General features: G+C 48.0%; 1 protein-coding gene across 8 annotated transcripts in view; it reads left to right on the top strand.

Annotated features, from left to right (window-relative positions):
- The window catches only part of LOC147114196 (prolyl 4-hydroxylase subunit alpha-2-like), a 153,825-nt gene that overhangs the window by 7,115 nt on the left and 124,515 nt on the right, over nt 1–22,195 (top strand). For 2 of the 8 annotated variants that reach the window (XM_085995856.1, XM_085995850.1), the window contains exon 1: nt 2,140–2,770. The exons of 3 other annotated variants lie outside the window; for them this stretch is intronic. In XM_085995856.1, the coding sequence (XP_085851982.1) occupies nt 2,706–2,770 (65 nt within the window). In that variant the 5' untranslated portion in view covers nt 2,140–2,705. Of the gene's footprint in view, nt 1–2,139; nt 2,771–22,195 lie in introns of those variants that run through there. 3 more of the 8 variants (XM_085995852.1, XM_085995848.1, XM_085995851.1) reach the window with 3 other exon arrangements.

The following is a 22,195-nucleotide window of genomic DNA, read 5'->3' as shown; positions in this document are numbered from 1 at the left end:
ATGTATTGTATATAGCCTGACTTTTAATTTCACTTCTACCCATTCCCTCTCCTGAATAAAACATTTTCAGAATAAAATTGTGTTTGAAAAATCTTAAGACCTGTGTCAGCTGTGGCTCAGTCGATAGAACTCTTGTCTCTGAGTCAGAGTGTTGTGGGTTCAGAGTTCCACTCGAGAGACTTGAGCACAAAATCTAAGCTGGCCCTCCAGCACGGTACTGAGGGAGTCTTCTTCTAAGGCAGTCCCTCGGAACCGAGGATGACTTGCTTCCACACTAAAAATGAGTTCTCAGGTGACTGATGTGTTCAATGCGGGACCTACTGTCTCTGTCACAGGTGGGGCAGACAGTGGTTCAAGGGGTGGGTGGGTGGGGTGCTTGGGTTGACGTGCGCTCCTTACGCTGCCTGCGCTTGGCTTCTGCTTGCTCCCGGCGAAGAGACTCGAGGTGTTCGGCGCCTTCCCGGATGCTTCTCCTCCACTTTGAGCAGTCTTGGGCCAGGGATTCCCAGGTGTTGGAAGGGATGTTGCACTTTTTCAAGGAGGCTTTGAAGGTGACCTTGAAGCGTTTCCTCTGCCCACCTGGGGCTCTCTTGCTGTGTCAGAGTTCCGAGTAGAGCGCTTGTTTTGGGAGTCTCATATCGGGCATGTGGACGGTGTGGCCTGTCCATCGGAGCTGATCGAACGTGGTCAAAGCTTCAATGCTGGGGATGTTGGCCTGAGCGAGAACACTGACGTTGGTGCACCTATGCTATCAATGAATTTGCAGGATCTTACGGAGGCAGCATTGGTGGTACCTCTCCAGTGCTTTGAGGTGCCTGCTGTACAGTGGTAAAAGATACCACTGCACTCTTTTGAAGAAGAGCAGGGGAGTTCTCCCCAGTGTCCTGGCCAACATTTATCCCTGAACCAGCATCACTATATAAGATTAACAACAGAAAATGCTGGAAAAACTCAGCAGGTCAGGCAACATCCGTGGAGAGAAATTTGAGTTGACGTTTCGGGTCGAACCCTTCTTCAAAACTGGAAAGAAAAGAAAATAGATCGAAGGCAGGGCTGCGATCGGACAAAAGAAGTGAAAGAAACAAAAGAAGTAAAAGAGACAATAAAAGGTATTAGAAGCTAGACGAGATGGTAATAGGCTGAGATTAGGTGTAAAGTGTACTGGCAGGGCAAGAGATAGCTGCCAGGTGTGAGAGAGAAACAAAAGGAAAGGGGGGGGGAGAAAAGGAGTGGAAAAATTACAAGAAAAAATGTAACAGGGGCCGAGGTTATGATCTGGAATTGTTGAACTCGATATTGAGTCCGGAAGGCTGCAGAGTGCCTAATCGGAAGATGAGGTGCTGTTCCTCGAGTTTACGTTGAGCTTCCGTGGAACAATACAAGAGGCCAAGGATGGTGAGGTCCGAGTGGGAATGGAGTGGTGAATTAAAATGACAGGCGACCGGAAGCTCGGGGTCACCCTTACGGACTGAACGGAGGTGTCCTGCCAGTACGCTTTACACCTAATCTCAGCCTATTACCATCTTGTCTAGCTTCTAATACCTTTTATTGTCTCTTTTACTTCTTTTGTTTCTTTCACTTCTTTTGTCCGATCGCAGCCCTGCCTTCGATCTATTTTCTTTTCTTTCCAGTTTTGAAGAAGGGTTCGACCCGAAACATCAACTCAAATTTCTCTCCACGGATGTTGCCTGACCTGCTGAGTTTTTCCAACATTTCCTGTTGTTATTTCGGACTTCCAACATCTGCAGTATTTTGCTATCTCACTATATAAGATTATCTGATTGCTGTTTGTGTGACCTTGCTGTGCGCAAATTGGCTGCCATATTTTCTACGTTACCACATTGACTGCACTTCAAAAGTGTTTCATTGACTATAAAGTGCTTTGGGATGTCCTGAGGTTGTGAAACGCACTTTCTTTCTTTAACTAATCAACTATTTAAACTGACCATGGCTTTTCCGTGGGAATCAAGTTGAAACATAGCTCTAACCCATGCGATCCAGTCAGTTCCCAATGCCTGCAGTGTGTGGCCCTAAAGCGTCATGCCCCGTACTGAAATAATTATGTGCAATGAGTCGCAGGCCTGGGTCTCACACTGATTTGGCTTGCAATACAGCCAAAATATAAAAGGTCTGTATCTAAAAATTTCACATCTGAAAGTCAGCAAATGGAAACCTGATCTGTTAAATAACTAAGTTGCTGAGTCCAACGTCAGTATTTATTTACAGATCGATTCTTAACGAGGTAGTTGTGGGTTTCAGTCGCAGAAGCTGCACGACAGTGTCGGCATAGATTATAGCTCAAATCCTGGAGCTGGGCACAAGCCCACAACCTTTTAACCCTGAGGCAAGAGTGCTACTAACTGAGCAAGCTGACACCAGACACCAGACCTAACACAAAGACCTCCGTTCCACATGGCCCCACCCTATCCTATCCTTCCATTTGTAGTACACTGCATGGTACTAACTTGCCTTTGGGTGGACCTGTAGGAAAAGCATAAAAATAAAGTTTAATTTTACTTTCTAATCCGTTGATAGCAGCCGCAATTTTTATTACTGAGCTGGCTGATCAGATATGAAAGGAACTGGGCATCTTGTACTCCTGCCACATTGTCAGTGCTACTGTTTTTGCATGTCGGAGCAGAATGTAGTCGCATATTCCCCACCAGCTTTGTTTCCCCGGCATTATGCAGTAGGTCACGAGCGCGATGCCATTACATCTTTTACTTCAGCTGACTAGGAGGCAAGAGAGCTGTGGGAAGGCATACACAAGGTAGGCAATGGGGTATCGATTTATTTCAGCACTTCGCTGGCAATGTGTTGAGGGGCGGAGAAGGATCCGGGCCATTGCTCACACAGTACGTTTTGTTCAGAGGACTGAAAGTAGCCTGTAAACTATCTGCAAGGTTGGTGCACGTGTTTAGGTTCCAGGGACTCGTAACCAGGGGTGAGGGGGGTGAGGTCTACAACAACAACAACTTGCATTTATATAGCACTTTCAATGGAGTAAAACATCCCAAGGCCCGGCACAGCAGCATTATCAATCAAAATTGTACAGAGCTACAATTTACTAGTTCGGACTTTGGGAATCGATTCCCTGTTTATTCATTATAAAATATATTTTGAAAAGAAGTAGCCTCAGAAAGAACGAGAGTGCAATTATTAAATCATATTAATTTAAAAAAAGCATTTTAATTTTTTTTTAGAGCATCTTAACTTTAAAGTGTTTGACTGAATTGTACGTGTGGAGCAAAGTCATGACCTAACTGAGCCAGAGCCATAATCTGTTGGAACAAGATCAGCTTTAAGACAGGCGAGTGCATTCCAGTTCAGTTTAAGGTTACTATTGCTCATGCTACTCGCTGATTCAGCTGAGGTAATGGTAAAGTTATTCTGCATGCCCCAATGCACCAGGGATCAGCAAATAATTGCTGTGAGCTACTTGTTTTTTCATCGAGCTCACGGGTACTTGGAATACAACCCAGGGTTCCAGTTGCAGCCAGCCTACTCTTCAAATGTGCCTCTTAGCAAATCAACTATTCCCACACGGGCCCATTCACGTTTTGAATTCATAGCCCACCAGTTCAGTTCTGGCATTAAAGAGAGGGGGTAAAGCTTTTTTTAAATACAGTGAAAGTCAGCACATGGAGTTGCTTTATGGAAGGGCTACGAGAATGTTCCTCACATTAAGTCAGTGCAAGTGTGTGGCCCTTGAGTACAAGTCAGGGAGTCCTCCTGATCACTACCTGTTCCAAATTCAGTGATGCTTCTCCCCCCTTCCTGTAACGCCAACCCCTAAATCTGCATGCATGTCACAGTATCAGATATTTCACGTTTAGCCTTGCAGATCAGTTAGTTTTCAATACAGTGTCTGAGCTTAATTATCTTCCACCCTAGAGTTTTAGAATATTACAGCACGGGAAGGCCCTGTTTCATCTTGTTCTGAGATGGGGAGAATGAAGGTATTTATATCATGGGTCACTAATTCAGAGAGCAGCAATGCAATCAGGCAGACAGTGTCATTAAAATATTTTGAGTCACGCAATTCCTCAAGCAGCCATTTCAAGCTACTGAACAGCCAATTGCATTTTGCACAGATTAAATAGTAATTGTGCAATGGAGCCTAGTTACTTGTTTTCTCTTTCCAGTTTTCTCCTCTTTCTTGAAGCTATTGCCTAGGTAGAGCGCCAAGGGTGCTGGTCGCCCCATTGCCAGGTGTGGATATTGATGATGAGTTATTAGAAGACAAACTGAATGCAGAGTGATGTGCCTCAATAATTCCGAGACTTGATGTTAGCGAAACAAAACAAGGCTTTTATTAACTTAGAAGATAACACGCAGTGGAGAGAGGTATCTTCCATCTGGAGATCTGCAGTACTGGATATGAGGCCAGACTGCTTGCTTACATAGGGGCCAGGTATGGGCGGAGCCCTACACACAATGCATTCCATACATTCCAATATACAATACAATGGTGAGGAGAAACCTGACACCGACCACAGTCACAGGCAGTGATGAATGGAATATTTCATCACATTCACCCCTTCTATAGATTTAGTCTGTCCGGGGGTTTGGTAGTCCTCTGCGACCGACGTGGCTGATGTGGCGTCGCGGGTGTCGGCTGGGTGTCCCCGGGGGCCTCCTGGGTCTCTGCCGGGGGTGCTGCCAGGGTTGTTGAAGGGGTAGTTGGTGGGGGTGCCGTTGGTCGATGTTCTTCCGGGGGTGATGAAAGAGTAGTGGGTGGGTAAGGGTTGCTGCGATCGTTGTCGCTGCTATCGCCGTGGTTGTTGTCGTTACCGGCTGGGGCGACGTCTTTTATGGACACGGTGTCCTTCCTTCCGTCGGCGTGCCGGACATATGCGTATTGGGGGTTGGCGTGGAGTAGGTACACTGGCTCCACGAGAGGGTCCGTCTTGTGGCCCCTCACATGCCTTCGCACGAATACCGGACCTGGGGTGGAGAGCCATGACGGCATGGATACGCCTGAGGTGGATTTCCGGGGAAAGACAAACATTCGTTCATGAGGCGTGGCATTAGTGGCAGTACACAATAGCGACCGTATCGAATGGAGCACATCCGAGAGGACTTCCTGCCAGCGGGAGATAGGGAGGCCCTTGGTCCTTAGAGCTAGAGTGACTGCTTTCCATACTGTCCCGTTCTCTCGCTCCACTTGGCCGTTACCCCGGGGGTTGTAGCTGGTGGTACGGCTCGTGGCGATCCCCCTGGACAGCATGTACTGGCGTAGCTCTTCACTCATGAAGGACGCTCCCCTATCCGTATGGATGTAGCTCGGCATACCAAACAGGCAGAACAGGCTGTTGAGGCATTTAATGACCGTGGCGCTGGTCATGTCTGGGCAGGGGAAGGCGAATGGGAACCGGGAGTATTCGTCCACAATGTTCAGGAAGTAAACATTGCGGTCGACGGACGGGAGGAGGCCCTTGAAATCTAAGCTGAGCCGCTCGAAGGGCCGTGTAGCTTTGATTAAGTGGGCTCTATCTGGGCGGTAGAACCGAGGCTTGCACTCAGCGCAAGTGCGGCAGTTCCTGGTCAGAGACCGAACTTCCTCAATCGAGTAGGGTAAGTTACGGGACTTTATGAAGTGGAACAGCCGCGTGACCCCTGGGTGGCAGAGGCCTTGTGGAGGGTCTGTAGCCGATCCCCGGTGGCGCTGGCACACATCCCTCGTGAGAGGGCATCAGGGGATTCGTTAAGGGCCCCTGGCCGGTAAATGATGTCATACTCGAAGGTGGAGAGCTCGATCCGCCACCTAAGAATCTTATCATTTTTAATCTTCCCCCTCTGTTTATTATTGAACATAAACGCTACCGACCGCTGGTCGGTAAGTAGGGTGAAGCGTTTGCCGGCTAGGTAGTGGCGCCAGTGGCGCACTGCCTCCACGATGGCTTGGGCCTCCTTTTCCACGGAGGAGTGTCTGATCTCGGGCCCTTGGAGGGTCCTCGAGAAGAAAGCTACGGGCCGCCCCGCCTGGTTGAGGGTGGCCGCCAAGGCGAAGTCAGACGCATCACTTTCCACTTGAAATGGAGTGTTCTCGTCCACTGCCTGTAGCGTGGCCCGCTCAATATCCTGCTTAATGCTTTTGAAGGCGGCGTGGGCCTCAGCAGAGAGCGGAAAAGAGGATGCTTTCAAGAGGGGGCGGGCTTTGTCGGAGTAGTTGGGGACCCATTGGGAATAATAAGAAAATAACCCCAGGCACCTTTTCAGGGCTTTGGGAGTGTTGGGCAGGGGCAGCTCCCGTAGGGGGCGCAATCGGTCGGGGTCTGGTCCGATTTCCCCATTCTCCACCACGCTGCCTAGTATGCAGAGGCGCGTGGTGTTGAAAACGCACTTGTCCTCGTTGTAGGTGAGGTTGAGTTTTTGTGCGGTTTCCAGGAACCTCTCGAGGTTCGAGTCGTGATCCTGCTGGTTGTGACCGCAGATGGTGACGTTGTCGAGGTAGGGGAAGGTTGCCTGCAAGTGGTGGTCATCGACCATGCGGTCCATCTCCCTCTGGAAGACCGAGACCCCATTCGTCACCCCAAAGGGGACTCTGAGGAATTGGTAGAGGCGTCCGTTCGCCTCGAAGGCGGTGTACGGGCAGTCCTCTGGTCTGATAGGGAGCTGGTGGTACGCTGACTTAAGGTCGATGGTGGAGAACACCCGGTATTGGGCGATTTGGTTCACCATTTCTGATATGCGGGGTAGTGGGTAGGCGTCTAGTTGGGTGTACCTGTTGATCGTTTGGCTATAGTCGATCACCAACCGTTTCTTCTCGCTACCCCTTACCACTACCACTTGGGCACGCCACGGGCTGTTGCTGCGTTCAATAATGCGCTCTTTCAGGAGCCTGTCTACCTCGGTCGCGATAAACCGCCTGTCCTCCCAGCTGTACCTCCTGCTTTTGGTCGCTATTGGCCGGCAGTTAGGGGTAAGGTTCGCGAATAGCGAAGGCGGCTTTACCTTCAGGGTAGCCAGACCGCACACTGTGAGGGGCGGCTGGGACCCACCGTACTTGAGCGTGATGCTTTGGTGGTTGCACTGGAAATCCAGGCCCAAGATCACGCTCGCACATAGATTCTTCATGATTAATACTTTAAAATTATCATAAACAGTTCCGTTAACGGCCAATTGTACCATGCAGTAACCCAGAATGGTCGATGTTTGGGTTTTATCAGCCATAGAGATGGTACCCTGAGTAGGGACCACCTTTAGGGAGAGTTGTTGTGCCAGTTCAGGGTGGATAAAACTCTCTGTGCTTCCACTGTCAATTAAACATTTAACCCTGCACCCGTTTACCTCGATATCCACCATTGATTTGGATTGCGGGTGCGGCCTGGTCTGGTCCACTGTGACCGATGCCACTGTAGGGCCCTGATCGAGACAAGATGGCGTCCACGCTGTCTGCTCATAAGATGGCGGACCCCACGAGGTCGGGCAAGATGGCGTCCAAGATGGCCGCTCCCACGGCGCGCACACGGCGGTGGCGGGTTTTCCGGCGGTTGGTTTTCCGGCGGGGTTCCCTCTGCACACCTTCCCGAAGTGCCCCTTCTTACCGCACTTAAAGCAGGTGGTGCCTTTCGCCGGGCACAGGTTTCTGGTATGCTTTGTCTGCCCGCAGAAGTAGCAGTTGGGTCCCCGACGCGTCGCGGCTGTCGTAGGGCTTCTGGGGGGAGAGCGGGGCCCCGACGGTGTCGGGCTGCCGGGCGGGGAAGATGCCTTCCAAGATGGCGGCGCCCTTGGTGCACACGTGGCGGCGTGGACGGCGCGGGCTGAAGAGTAGGCGTCCGAGTTTCTCTGGGCCACATCCAGGGATCGCGCGGTGTCCGCAGCCTGTTTCAGGTCCAATCCCGTTTTTTCCAGCAGTCTTTGCCGGATGTAAGTGGAGCTGAGGCCTGTGATAAAGGCATCGTGAACAAGCTCGTCGGTGTACACTGCGGCTTTTACATCTCGGCAGTTGCAGTCTTTGCCAAGCATTTTCAGGGTGCCTAGGAACTCCTCCACCGATTCCCCAGGTCGCTGTGCGCGAGTGGTGAGCAGATGCCTAGCATACACCTCATTCGTAGGCTGCTGGTAATGCGCCTTTAAGATGTCGCAGGCGGCCAGGTACGTGTCGGCGTCTTGGATGAGGGGGTAAACCCGGTGGCTTACCCAATTCCGCAGAATTCCGAGTTTCATCCTCGCAGCGTCCGTAGCGTCTTTGACGGCTGCGGAATTGTCCAGGAAGAATTCCATACACATAAACCAGTGTCCGAAGCGTGCTGATGCGTCCGGAGCATGCTGATCCAAATCCAAACATTCGGGTTTCAGGAGTTGGTCCATTGTGTTGAAAAATAAGTTAATAAAATTGATGTGCCTCAATAATTCCGAGACTCGATGTTAGCGAAACAAAGCAAGGCTTTTATTAACTTAGAAGATAACACGCAGTGGAGAGAGGTATCTTCCATCTGGAGATCTGCAGTACTGGATATGAGGCCAGACTGCTTGCTTACATCGGGGCCAGGTATGGGCGGAGCCCTACACACAATGCATTCCATACATTCCAATATACAATACAATGGTGAGGAGAAACCTGAAACCAACCACAGTCACAGGCAGTGATATACAATACAATGGTGAGGAGAAACCTGAAACCGACCACAGTCACAGGCAGTGATGAATGGAATATTTCATCACACAGAGGACATCAGAGCTGAAAGAGAAAGACAAGAAAGACATGCATTTATATAGCGCCTTTCACGACCACCAGACGTCCCAAAGCACTTTACAGCCAATGAAGTACTTTTTGAAGTGTAGTCACTGTTGTAATGTAGGAAACGCGGCAGCCAATTTGCACACAGCAAGCTCCCACAGACAGCAATGTGATAATGACCAGATAATCTGTTTTTTAGATGTTGATTGAGGGATAAATATTGGCCAGGACACCGAGGATAACTCCCCTGCTCTTCTTCAAAATAGTGCCATGGGATCTTTTATGTCCACCCGAGAGAGCAGATGGTGCTGCGGTTTAACGTCTCATCTGAAAGACGGCTCCTCTGACAGTGCAGCATTCCCTCAGCACTGCACTGGAGTATCAGCCTACTTTTGTGTGCTCAAGTCTATGGAGTGGGACTTAAACCCACAACCTTCTGACTCCGAGGCGAGAGTGCTACCAACTTTTTTAAAAATATATATATATTTATTGAACATTAAGGACATTTACAACACCATTCTATTGTATCATACAAATCCATTCCGCCACTCTGTACAGCCATTCCTCCACCACATATTAACATCAAAACCTCAAGTTTAATTTGTCTCCCATAACATATATGAATCGATTGCCCACACTCCCTAATTCTGTTGTAGTCCAGCTGTGGGTATACACTTTGCCAAAACTCCTGACCAGCAGGTGTCTTGAATCTTCATTCTCTAAATACCTCATAGAAATCTCGAGTATTACAGTTGTCACATTGGACCAACTCCCCTTTCTCCAGCAGAAAGCTTGGAAAAGCGGGACGCATTTTACTTCCTTTGGAGATTTCTGCATTTATTTCTTCCATCCAATCCTGTGGCATTGCCCTCACAATCTTCTCATACATGATCATAATTGTTTTTTCCTCTACCCCCTGATCCTCCTCCCACACCATATCCCTCACTACCGCTTCCGGCAACCAACCTGGAATTATCTCGTATAATACATCTTTCACACATATAATACCAACTTTTATAAGAGCTTGATTAAATAATACTTCTCCTTCAACGTTGACCCACCTGTTCAAAAATAAGGGCTGTTCTTAAAATTCCTCGGCACCCTTGGGTAGAAACTGCACACGTTTTAAAAATTAAGCCCAAGGGGGAAAAATTCGGTATCGCCCATTTTGGGGCGCTAATATCGGCCGGGCGCAAAGTTTAGCGCCCGGTGCTAATTATCGCCTCTGCTGCAAAATTCGCCTCTCACCCCTGGAGGTGATTGGAGCGCTAAATCAGGCACTATACACCTCTCTTAAAGCGCTATCATCGGGCTGCGAGGCGCTACCTCAGAACGCTACCGAAGCTCAGGCAATTTCAGTTACCATGGAAGCCAGACAGAGTGGCGCCGTCCAGTTCTTAAAGGGGAGTGGCTATCTTGCTGGCCAGCCACACCCTGCTCATTGCAGCCTTGGAGGAAAAATTTGGTGTCGCCCATTTTGGGGCGCTAATAACGACCGGGCGCAAAGTTTAGCGCCCGGCGCTAATTATCACCTCCGACTGCAAAATTTGCCTCTATCGCCCCTGGAGGTGATTTGAGCGCTAAATCAGGCGCTACACACCTCTCTTAAGGCGCAAACGTCAGGGAGCGAGGCGCTACCTCAGAACGCTACCGAAGCTCAGGCGATGCCAGTTACCATGGAAGCCAGACAGACTGGCGCCATCCAGTTCTTAGAGGGGAGGGGCCATCTTGCTGGCCAGCCACACCCTGCTCATTGCAGCTTTGAATCTCGGCCTGGAGAGACCTCAAAAGCAATTGTGTTGGAAGCACTAATGGATAGGCCCAGGGAAAGAGCTCGGCGCTTAGGAACCTCAAAAGTGCTGCTGAGGGCCAAAACTCCTTAGGACAGTGTTAAAACCAAAAATGTTGCCAAGAAGAAAAGGCAGGAAGCGCCCACCTTTAGATAGCACTCCCCAGCCCCTTCCCGACTTGAAAATGTTCCCCTCTACCTGTCGTTCCTAGCGGCAGGCGCTAAGGCAGGGGGCGCGACTCAATATCCGGTCCGGGGCGTTGCACGCTTGACTGATGTCGCGATCTGCGGGCACAGGAAATCGCAGCGGTAGTGTTTAGCGCCGCCGCAAAACGACTGGTCAATTTTGCGAGCAGCGCTAAAATCACCGTGCTCGGGCGCTAAGTTCCTAGCGCCCCGTTAGCGTCCCCCAGAGGTGCTAACGAAAGGCGCTAACCAACTGAACTTTTCCCTCCTTGAATCTCGGCCTGGAGAGACCTCTAAAGCAATTGTGTTGGATACACTAATTGATAGACCCAGGGAAAGAGCTCGGCACTTAGGAACCTCAAAAGTGGTGCTGAGGGACAAAACCCCTTAGGACAGTGTAAAATCTTTCCAGACGTCTCTCTCCCTCTCAACCTGCGTGTACCAAAATCTTTGCCAACAAGAAAAGGCAGGAAGCGCCCGCCTTTAAATAGCGTTTCCCCAGCCCCTGCCCGACTTGAAAACGTTCCCCTCCACCTGTCGTTCTTAGCGGCAGGCGGTATGGCAGGGGACGTGACTCAATATCCCGTCCGGGGCATTGCACGCTTGACTGTAGTCATGATCTGCGGGCGCAGGCGATTGTGGCGGTAGTGTTTAGCGCTGCCGCAAAATGACTGGTCAATTTCACGCACGGCGCTAAACTTGCCACGCTCGGGTGCTAAGTTCCTAGCGCCACGTTAGTGCCCCCCAGAGGAGCTAATGGGAGGCGCTAACCAACCAAATTTTTTCCCCCAAGTCTCTACAACCCCCTTATAAAACTTAAGGAGAGGTTTAATCAATTTCAAAAACATATTAATGGCCCAGAAATTCCGGTCGGAGGCTTCCCGCGGGCGTAAGCCCCCGACCTGCACAAACGAACCACGCCGAGAGTAATGCTCTGGGCCGGCATAGAATTCGTTGCTGTGCCTCCTCAAACTGCCGGAGCGCAGGGCCCGCGTATCCCCGGGGCGCGCATATCCCGGGGCCCGCGTATCCCCAGGGCGCGCGTATCCCAGGGGCCCGCGTATCCCCGGGGCGCAGCTAGTTCGCAGCGTCCCTGGGATCACGTGGGCCATGGGGAGCCCCCATTCATAGATTTTACAGGAAGGCCTGTCAAATCTATGAATAGAGATCACCCTCAAAACAGAAGTAAAACTTCAAATAAATTTTAAAAAAACATCACATTTTTAAAATGACTATAAATTACATAAATTAACTATTTTAAACAAAAATTTAAATTTTTGAAAAAACTAATTAAAGTTTTTAACGGGGCTAAAAATAAATTTACCTTTCTTTAAAGTATTTTAAAATGATAAATAAGTGTTAAAAAAAAAATTATTTTACTGCTATCACCTCTTACCTTGTTAAAAGCAGGCCTTGCGCCTGCTTTTCCAGGCACAGCTGCTATCGACTTACCCGGACTGCATCAACCTCGAAAAAAACAGAAGTTCCAGGCGTACACGCTGCCTCTCCGGTGCAGGCGTTTGACCTGCGAACCCCTTTCTTCAGAGAATGGAAGTTCCAATTTCCAGCGCAGTGCATGCCTGAAACCGGCACTTCCGTTGGCCCTACGGGTGAGTACACAGCGCGTACTCACCCGTAGGGAACGGAATTTATGGGCCATTATTGTATTCCATATACAATATCCCCTGCCCTCCTATCGCACTTCGTTTTAAAAAATGCTCAAAACAACTCTTCCAAAAGCTTCTGAAGAAATCTCTTCAGCCATTTGATTCTAAAGGATTTTTTCTTCAAATCAATATCTGGGAATTTGAGTCCTCCCTGATTTTCTGTCCAATGATGGTATTGTAAGCAACCAAGGCTAGTTTCCCTTCCCATAATAACCTAATACAAGCCTCTCGGATGGACTTTTCCTCCCACTAAGGAATATCCTCCACCGTCACTAAGTACCATAGCTTAGATAGCAGGAGAGCGGACACCACTGTCGCTCTTCCTTGCACTTTCAACCACCTTCTTTCCCATCTTCCCCAAATCTTTTTAATTTTCCTAACCTTCGGTTCCCAATTTAATCGATCCACTTCATCCCTGTCTTTCACCTCAGAACTTAACCTTTCCTGCATTATCACAAAATCTATTCGGCTGTTTTAAAACATCACCCACCCAACCTCTTCTGGAGAATTCCCTTTCTTTGCGGTTCCGATCCCTCCATAAGTTTTCAAATTTAAATTTGCCATCATTTTTACAATCTTCCCTCTGGAGCTATAATCCTTAAAGGACATCTGGGCTGAAATGTCCATCCGAGATAAAAATACATTAAAATCCCTCACTATACAAGGGTTTTCTGCCTCTGCCGCTTCAGTGAATAACCACCGAAAAAATCGCAACGCTTGCAATGGTCGTTCGGGGCATAGATATTAAAGAGATCACAATTAAATTCCTCCATTTTTACCTTTAGCCATAAAATTCACCCCTCAGTGTCCTTGTCCACCAAGGCAACATTCTCCTTTATGGACGGACTCACTAAAACAGCCACCCCTCTACTATTATTGTTTGCACAACTTGCAAACACCTCTCCCTTCCAAATCTTCCAAACTCTTTCTAGGATATCCTCATCCCAAAAGGTTTCTTGCAGACACAACAAGTCAGTGCCTTTAAAACACTGCAGCAACTGCTGCAATTTCTTCTCACCCCTCAGTCCGTTCACCCCTCAGTCCATTCACATTAATCGAGACCAATGTAATCATGGCTCCGAATAAGGGAAGTGTGCCTGACAATCCCTCCTCTCATGCTCCTTCCCAACTTTTCAGGCAGCTGTTGCTTTCTCCTGCAGCCTCCAGCTCTTTTTCACCTCCTATTTGAACCTTCCCTGCAGTTTGAGCCTCTTCCTTATATTAGGTTTGGGCTGAGGAGCTGCCCCTTCTCCCTCCTTCTGCCCCTCACTAACCTCTCCCTTGCCACATGATGCCACCCCACCCCCCAACTTCCATGTCTCTGTCCCCCTCTGACTCCTCACTCTCGAGCTCTTCTGTAACCTCCCGTCCCTGCTCCCTGTCAGATACATAATCTCCCTTAGAGAGTCTTCCTGCTATCCCGGTTTCTCCAACAGTGCCACTACCTTCGGCATCCTCTCCACTGCTGACCCTTGCCCCCCGTTTCTTCTCTCTCTGGAACAATGGCGCATCTGCAGCTATCTTGCTCCCTTCTGGCGTCTTTGTCTCCCCGCTCCCGTCCTGCTGCCCCTTTAAGGCTCCTGCCTCTTGCACCCTCTCCTTGTCTTTCCCCTGCTTCTCCCCGAGATGTCCAACTCCTCGTTTTCCTTTGGAGTACTTACACTTACCCCGCACCCCGCTCCCGCATCCTCTCCCCCTGCAGATACCAGCTTCTTTAGGGAGAGCCGAGCCATATTATGACTCGACTCTGCCCTTGACCTGTGCTGCCCTCTGCTGTCTTTCTCCTTTTCCACCATACTTGGTGTGTTCTCCACCATCTCCATACTGTTCTCTGCTCCGCAATTTTCTGCCTCTTCCTGCACTTTTTTCTCCTTCCATTCACCAGCTGTGTCCTCCGACTGCTCCGCTCCTCCGGCCGTTCCACTCACACCTCCTGCTCCTTCTCCCATGCCCTCATCACTCATAGAGCTTCCTTCTGCCTCACACTCACAGTGGGTGGGGCCTTTGTGACACACCCCACAGCTCTCCGCCTTGCAGCTCCGAGCGATATGTCCAGACTCACTGCAGTTATAACAGTACAAGTCTGGACAGCTTCTTGCAAGATGGTCGTGTCCAAGACAGTAATAACAAACCTTCACCTGGTTATCGTGCAATAATCAGAAGTATTGACAGCAGGAGAAAATAGAAAAGAAGGCCCCTGCATAACAGACTGCTTTCTGGTTTCTGCTTTAGTTGAATATCTGGATATTATCAGAAGCTTATGATATGTAAACAAAATAAATTCCATGTTGTAAGCTGAGTAGGCAACAACTTTAACCATTATGGTAGAGAAGTGAATCTATTGCGATCAACTTCACTTGTCCAATATCTAGCTTAGGGATCAAACACAAAATTCTCCGGCAAGAACTTTTGGACACTAAGGGAATAAAGGGATATGGGGATAGGACAGGAAAGTGGAGTTGAGGTCGAAGACTAGCCATGATCTTATTGAATGGCGGAGCAGGCTCGAGGGTCTGTATGGCCTACTCCTGCTCCTAGATTCATACAGTCATAGAGTCATTACAGCACACAAGGAGACCATTCGGCCCATCGAGTCCATGCCAGCTCCCTGTAGAGTAATCCAGTCAGTCCCATTCCCCCGCTCTATTGCCATAGCCCTGCAAGTTTATTTCCCTCAAGTGCCTATCCAATTTCCTTTTGAAATCACTGATGTCTCCATTTCCACCACCCTCAGCGGCAGCGAGTTCCAGGTCCTCACCACTTGCTGCATAAAAAAGTTTTTCCTCACATCGCCCCTGTATCTCTTGCCCAAAGCCTTAAATCTGTGTCCCCTAGTCCTTGTGCCATCAACTAATGTGAACAGCCTTTTTCTGTCTACCCTGTCCAACTCATCATAATCTTGTACACCTTTATCAAATCTCCCATTAACCTCCATTGTTCCAAGGAGAACAACCCCAGCTTCTCCTTTTTCCTATTTCTTATGTTCTTATGTTCTCATTACTACATTTTAATTACTGGATATATCACATGCCGTTGCATAATCTTCCTAAACTTCAGAAACTCCAGAATAAACACTTCACTAGACTGTAACCTAGGCTATAAACTGCCAAAGAGATTTATTAACTAGTAATAAATCTTCTGTTTAGTGAACAGAATTAATGACACAATATAGATTTATATTCTGTCGGGAGATTAAAAACTCACTAACAGTTGTGTCGGCTGAGCTAAACGTCAGTGTAAACTGGACCAGGCTCAAGGTCCCTGAACCTTGTGGTGGTTTGTTGCTGACTGATTGGGAAGTCTCTGGACTATCAGAAGGCTTTGGGCAGACCACTCAACTTTTACAAGACACAGCTGATAAATAGTTTTCAAACAAAACGACCTGAACCAACAAAATATGTGTCCAGGCGAGCTGTTAAATAAATAAATAAATATATATATATGTCTGTACAGTATAACCCACAAGATGCTTGTATTTGAATTGAATGTCTTGACTCCTTTCTCAGACACCTGGCCAGGCACGATGGGGGTAATTTTCAACTCGGGTGGAGATGGAAAGCTGGTGGTATCCAATTGTCCGCCCGTTAGACACCCCACCCAATGTTCCTTCCATTGACTTTAATGACTTGGAAGGTGGGGAAGGTTGTATAACAGATTGTCGATCCGATACCAGCAGTTTTCAGGCCCTGTGGAAGTTGAAATTTACCCCCAGTGTCTATATTTTGGAGCTGCAATATCAAAGCAAGCTGGGCCATTTTCTGGGAGTAAACCTGGTTATAACCCCATGTGCAGCATGACAGAGGGAAAGAAGCCAATACCATAAAATCGTAGCAGTATACAGCAAAGAAGCAAGGGGGAGGGGGAGGGGGGAAGAGGCCCATTAAACCTGCTGCTGAAACCCTCACCCATGCCCTTGTTACCTCCAGACTCGACTATTCCAATGCTCTCCTGGCCGGTCACCCTCTGTAAATTTGAGCTCATCCAAAGCTCGGCCACCTGTATCCTAACTCGCACCAAGCCAGTCACCCGTGTGCTCGCTGGCCTATATTGGCTTCCAGTCCGGCAACACCTCAAATTTAAAATTCTCCTCCTTTTGTTTAAATCCCTCCATGGCCTCGCACCTCCCTAACTTTATAACCTCCTCCAGTCCTACAACCCTCCCAGATCTCTGCACTCCTCCAATTCTGGCTTCTTTCACATTCCCGGTTTCCATCTTCCCACCATTGCCGGCCGTGCTTTCAGCTGCCGAGGCCCTGTGCTCAGGAATTCCCTCCGTAAACCTCGTCGCCTCTCTATATCTCTCTCTCCTCCTTTAGCCTCTCCTTAATGCCTACCTCTTTGACCAAGCTTTTGGCCACCTGTCCTAATGTCTCTTTATGTGGCTCAACGGGAAATTTTGTTTGTTAATGCGCCTGTGAAGCACTTTGGGATATTTTGCTGCATTAAAGGTGCTATATAAATGCAAGTTGTGTTTTTGCTGGCTCTTTGCTGGAGTAATCTGAAACTAATCCCATTACCCTGCTTTCTCTCCATATCCCTGTATCTTCATCTGCTTTAACTATGTATCCCTCTGCTTAAAATAGTTATCTATGATGAATCACAGATGAAAATTGCTTCACTTGTGTCACAGTCTTCAATGAATCATTTAATTGTATTGATCTTTTAAGGTACCATGTTTAACAATTAAAATTACTGCTTCCTCATCCTCCTCAGCATGATGACCTGAACCCCTGGAGGCATTCTGACAGCTTGTTTGTCTGAGGCCAATACTGATCACTGGTTTTACCAAGCTCAGTCTTTGAAGTTTTTATAGTCAGACAATGAACCCTGTAAAGTCAGCAATAGATCATTCTGTGAAGTGCCAAGGAAACCAATTTCAACTTTTTTCTGTTTGATTTAGAATGTAGAGCCTGCACATTATCACCCGACCAGTTAAAGTACATGGTGTGCGTTGATATAAAGGGCGCAAAGTTCAGTTACACCCCGTTTGGGGGCGGTAACCATGTTAATGCCGGACATGTAGCACCCGGCGCGGAAGTACCGCCCCGACCGCACCGCCCCGACCGCTAAATTCGGCTTACCGCCCTGCCAAGAAAGTGGAGCGCAATCTTGGGCGCTCCACTTCCTGGTGGGCTGGTTACCGAAGCAATGTCGGGGCACGATCGGCAGTGCTCCGTGGTGCGCTGCCGCGTTTCAGCGCCCCGCCCCTTCAATTAAAGTGGAGGGTCGCTGCACACGCTGCAGGGCCTCCGATGGCCCACACTAGCCCACCAGGGCGACGTGGTGCCACGTCCGCAGCCCGGCACCGAGACGCGGTGCGGGGCTGCGCAGTGACAGCCAGGACAACTCCACGGCCCACCATGGAGGGCCAACCTGGAGGGCGGCCAAAAAAAGAAAATGGCGCGGGTCGCGGTCGCACCTCCCCTTTAAATACTGCCCCGCGAGCAGAGGTTGGCCCACTTCACGATCCGCGAAGCTGGCGCTGACACTGCTCACGGCAGCCTCGCGGGGCGCAGATGAATTTCTGCCGTGGGGCGCTAAGCGGTTGGCGCGCGCGCCGATGATGTCTTCACTGGCGGTGCAGCGGCCCAGGGCGCGACCGGTGGGGGTGCGGCACTATCGGGTAGTGCCTCAGTAATGTCCCGCTGAATTTCTCGGGAGGTGCTTTTTTCACCCCGCTGGGTGATAAGCACTTCGCGCCCCGTTAGCATCCCCTGGAAGCGCAAAGGAACCGAATTTCTAGCCCAAAGTATCTTTGACTTCTCATCGATGCAAACACTGCCGTGTAACTTGGGAGATAAATACTGGTCCAGTAGATGAGAATACATTCTTGTAACTGTTGAAGGCGTATGTTCAATGCTAATGTAACACCCTTATTTAAAAAGGGCAGTAGACAGAAGGCTGGAAACTATAGACCAGTTAGCCTAACATCTGTGGTAGGTAAAATTTTGGAGTCCATTATTAAGGAGACAGTAACAGGACATTTGGATAATCATAATTTAATAGGACAAAGTCAGCATGGTTTTATGAAGGGGAAGTCATGTTTGAAAAATTTGCTGGAGTTCTTTGAGGAAGTAACATATAGGGTGGATAAAGGGGAACCAGTGGACGTAGTGTATTTAGACTTCCAAAAGGCATTTGACAAGGTGCCACACAAAAGATTATTGCTTAAGATAAAAAATCATGGGATTGGGGGTAATATTCTGGCATGGATAGAGGATTGGCTATCTAACAGAAGGCAGAGAGTTGGGATAAATGGTTCATTCTCAGACTGGCAATCAGTAACTAGTGGTGTTCCGCAGGGGTCAGTGCTGGGTCCCCAACTCTTTACAATCTATATTAACGATTTGGAGGAGGGGACCGAGTGTAACATATCAAAGTTTGCAGATGATACTAAGATGGGAGGGAAAGTAGTGAGTGAGGAGGACATAAAAAACCTGCAAGGGGACATAGACAGGCTAAGTAAGTGGGCAGAGATTTGGCAGATGGAATACAATACTGGAAAGTGTGAGGTTATGCACTTTGGCAGGAAAAATCGTAGAGCAAGTTATTATCTTAATGGCAAGAAACTGGAAAGTACTGAAGTACAAAGGGATCTGGGGGTCCTGGTGCACGAAACTCAAAAGGTTAGTATGCAGGTGCAGCAAGTGATTAAGAAGGCCAATGGAATGTTGGCTTTCATTGCTAGGGGGATAGAATATAAAAATAGGGAGGTATTGCTTCAGTTGTACAAGGTATTGGTGAGACCGCACCTGGAATACTGCGTACAGTTTTGGTGTCCGTACTTAAGAAAGGACATACTTGCTCTCGAGTCAGTACAAAGAAGGTTCACTCGGTTAATCCCGGGGATGAGGGGATGGACATATGAGGAGAGGTTGAGTAGATTGGGACTCTACTCATTGGAGTTCAGAAGAATGAGAGGCGATCTTATTGAAACATATAAGATTGTGAAGGGGTTGGATCGGGTGGATGCGGGGAAGATGTTCCCGGTGATGGGTGAAACTAGAACTAGGGGGCATAGTCTTAGAATAAGGGGCTGCTCTTTCAAAACTGAGATGAGGAGGAACTACTTCACTCAGAGGGTGGTAGGTCCATGGAATATGCTGCCCCAAAAAGCTGTAGAAGCTACATCATTACATAAATTTAAAACAGAAATAGACAGTTTCCTAGAAGTAAAGGGAATTAAGGGTTACGGGGAGCGGGCAGGAATTTGGACATGAGTCTAGGTTCGGATCGGTCATGGCCCTGTGGGTAGCGGAGCGGGCCCAGGGGCCGTGTAGCCTGATCCTGCTCCTTTTTCGTGTGTCTAATTCTGTTAGATTCAGGAGATGGTTCTGTGATAGTGGATTGGCGGTTAGGATCAGATCAGCCATGATCTTATTGAATGGCGGAGCAGGCTCAAGGGGCCAATTGGCCTACTCCTGCTCCTATTTCTTATGTTCTTATGTTCTTATGTTCATAGAAACAGGAAAATGGAATGTGGTAGAGTGGTGGGGGGCGGTGGTTGGATTGTTCCTCTGGTCACTCTATATAGCCACATTGTAAAGCATGTCTAATGACTTCAACGGAAAAGAAAATCAGGCCATTGTCCAAGACCAATTTCACCTCCCTTATGCTTGTCACCTTCCCTAAGTGAATACCAATTTACTCCCAAAAATGAGCAGCAGAGCTTTGTCCGCTGTGATTTTTAACACTGAAGTAGTTAAAATACCACAAAACCCGGACTATCCGATGCACCCTTAGGTAGGTTGCACCTTTCTTTATGGTTACTGTTTACCTAAAAAAAATGTTGCACTTTTTTGGCACCAGATTGGCAATCTCACTCAGGATGGCAGATGTGGGAAATGGAAAATGTCACACTGAGTGCAGTGGAGCGTCTCTTCTGTGGCTAGTGCAAAGTAAGAAAGAAGAAAGAACTTGTGTTTATATAGCACCTTTCACAACCTCAGGATGTCCCAAAGTGCTTTACAGCCAATGAAGTACTTTTGAAGTGTGGTTACTATTGTAATGTAGGAAACGCAGCAGCCAATTTGCACACAACCAAGTCCCACAAACAGCAATAAGATAATGACCAGATAATCTCTTTTAGTGTTGGTGGTTGAGGGATAAATATTGGCCAGAACACCAGGGAAAATTCCCCTAATCTTCCTCAAATAGTGCCATGGGATATTCTGGATGATCAGCCATGATCACATTGAATGGCGGAGCAGGCTCGAGGGGCCGAATGGCCTACTCCTGCTCCTATCTTCTATGTTTCTATTCTACTTCCACCTGAGAGGGCTGACGGGGCCTTGGTTCACGGTTTCATCAGAAAGACAGCACCTCCGACAGTGTAGCACTCCCTCAGTAGCAACACTGGAGTGTCAGCCTGGATTTTGTGCTCAAGTCTCCAGAGTGGAACTTGAACCCACAACCTTCTGACTCAGAGGTGAGAGTGCTGCCCACTGAGCCACGGCTGACAGATTAAAGTGGAGCGAGCTTTAATCTGTTATCTAACTGTACTGCAATTGCTCTTTGCATGCTTGATTATAAGACCTGGTTCCAAAAGTATGAACTGTTCCATTCCCCAGCATTGACCTCACTCACCTCGAGGAGCACAAAATTCACAAAAAATGTAACAACCTTCATAAAGCTGTCGTTGCCAAGCGAACGTGGAACATTTGCTTGTGGTACTGTGCTGACCTGCCCTCCCCACCACTTAATTGGCAGGCTTCCATTTTGGATGTCATTGGGAAAAGTGGGAGCAAAAACAAATGGAGGGGGAAAAATAGATGTTCATGATTATGGGAACAAAGTGATTATATTTGGCAGTAGTTCCACTAAACCAAGGTCCAAAGACCATCTTAATTTGGAGAACATCTTACTGTGTAATCCAGCTAATCAATGGATAATAATGATGAATTGGAGTGTTGCCCATATCCACCTCTAGAGCCTGCTACAGAACAGCTTATTTCCTTCAGTAATAGAAATCAAATGTTGCAACTATGCAGCACTGAGTGCATATTGGAATATAGTTGCTGTCCAGCTATTCCTTAGTCAAACCTTAACCACATGTTCCTATATGACCAGCTGGAAGAGGTTGGTTTATTTGTGTGGAATGCCTTCACTGGGAAATGTTCTGTTTATTGCTGGGTTACAGTTGTTTTGGAGCAGGATTATGAAAGCTTGCCTTAAAGCAGGTTGGGCCATGTGGAACTAATTTATTCAGGAATGCTGTGCATGGTGGTGACTATGAAACAACAATTCACCAAAGCAAATTGTTTTAATTATTTACTTTGCTTAAGTGAACAATTAGTTGCATCTGCAGTGGAAATAATACTCGCAGACATGAAATAATTGCATCTTGCATGAATTCATTGGTGATGATAGATTAATTACTTAATTGGCTGTAAAGCGCTTTGGAATGTCCTGAGGTTGTGAAAGGTGCTATATCACTGCAAGTCTTTCTTTTCTTTATGTCCACCGGAACAGGCAGATAAGGGATAGGTTATTTTTTCATCTGACAGAGGGCATCTCTGACAGTGTAGCATTCCCTTAGTATTGCGCCAGAGTATCAGCCTAGCTTATCTAAGTCCTGGAGTGAGGTTTGAACCCACAACCTTCTGACTCAGAGCCAAGCTGACACAAAGTACTGTAGTACAAAGGGATCTGGGGGCCCTGGTGCACGAAACTCAAAAAGTTAGTATGCAGGTGCAGCAAGTGATCAAGAAGGCCAATGGAATGTTGGCTTTTATTGCTAGGGGGATAGAATATAAAAACAGGGAGGTATTGTTGCAGTTGTACAAGGTATTAGTGAGACCGCACCTGGAATACTGCATACAGTTTTGGTGTCCATACTTAAGAAAAGACATACTTGCTCTCGAGTCA

This window comes from Somniosus microcephalus, chromosome 8 (genome assembly GCF_052327205.1).
Source record: "Somniosus microcephalus isolate GS21.2 chromosome 8, FLI_Smic_1.0, whole genome shotgun sequence".
Classification (NCBI taxonomy): domain Eukaryota; kingdom Metazoa; phylum Chordata; class Chondrichthyes; order Squaliformes; family Somniosidae; genus Somniosus; species Somniosus microcephalus.
The sequence above is the reverse complement of the archived record's forward strand: the minus strand, read 5'-3'. Positions and strand labels throughout refer to the sequence as shown.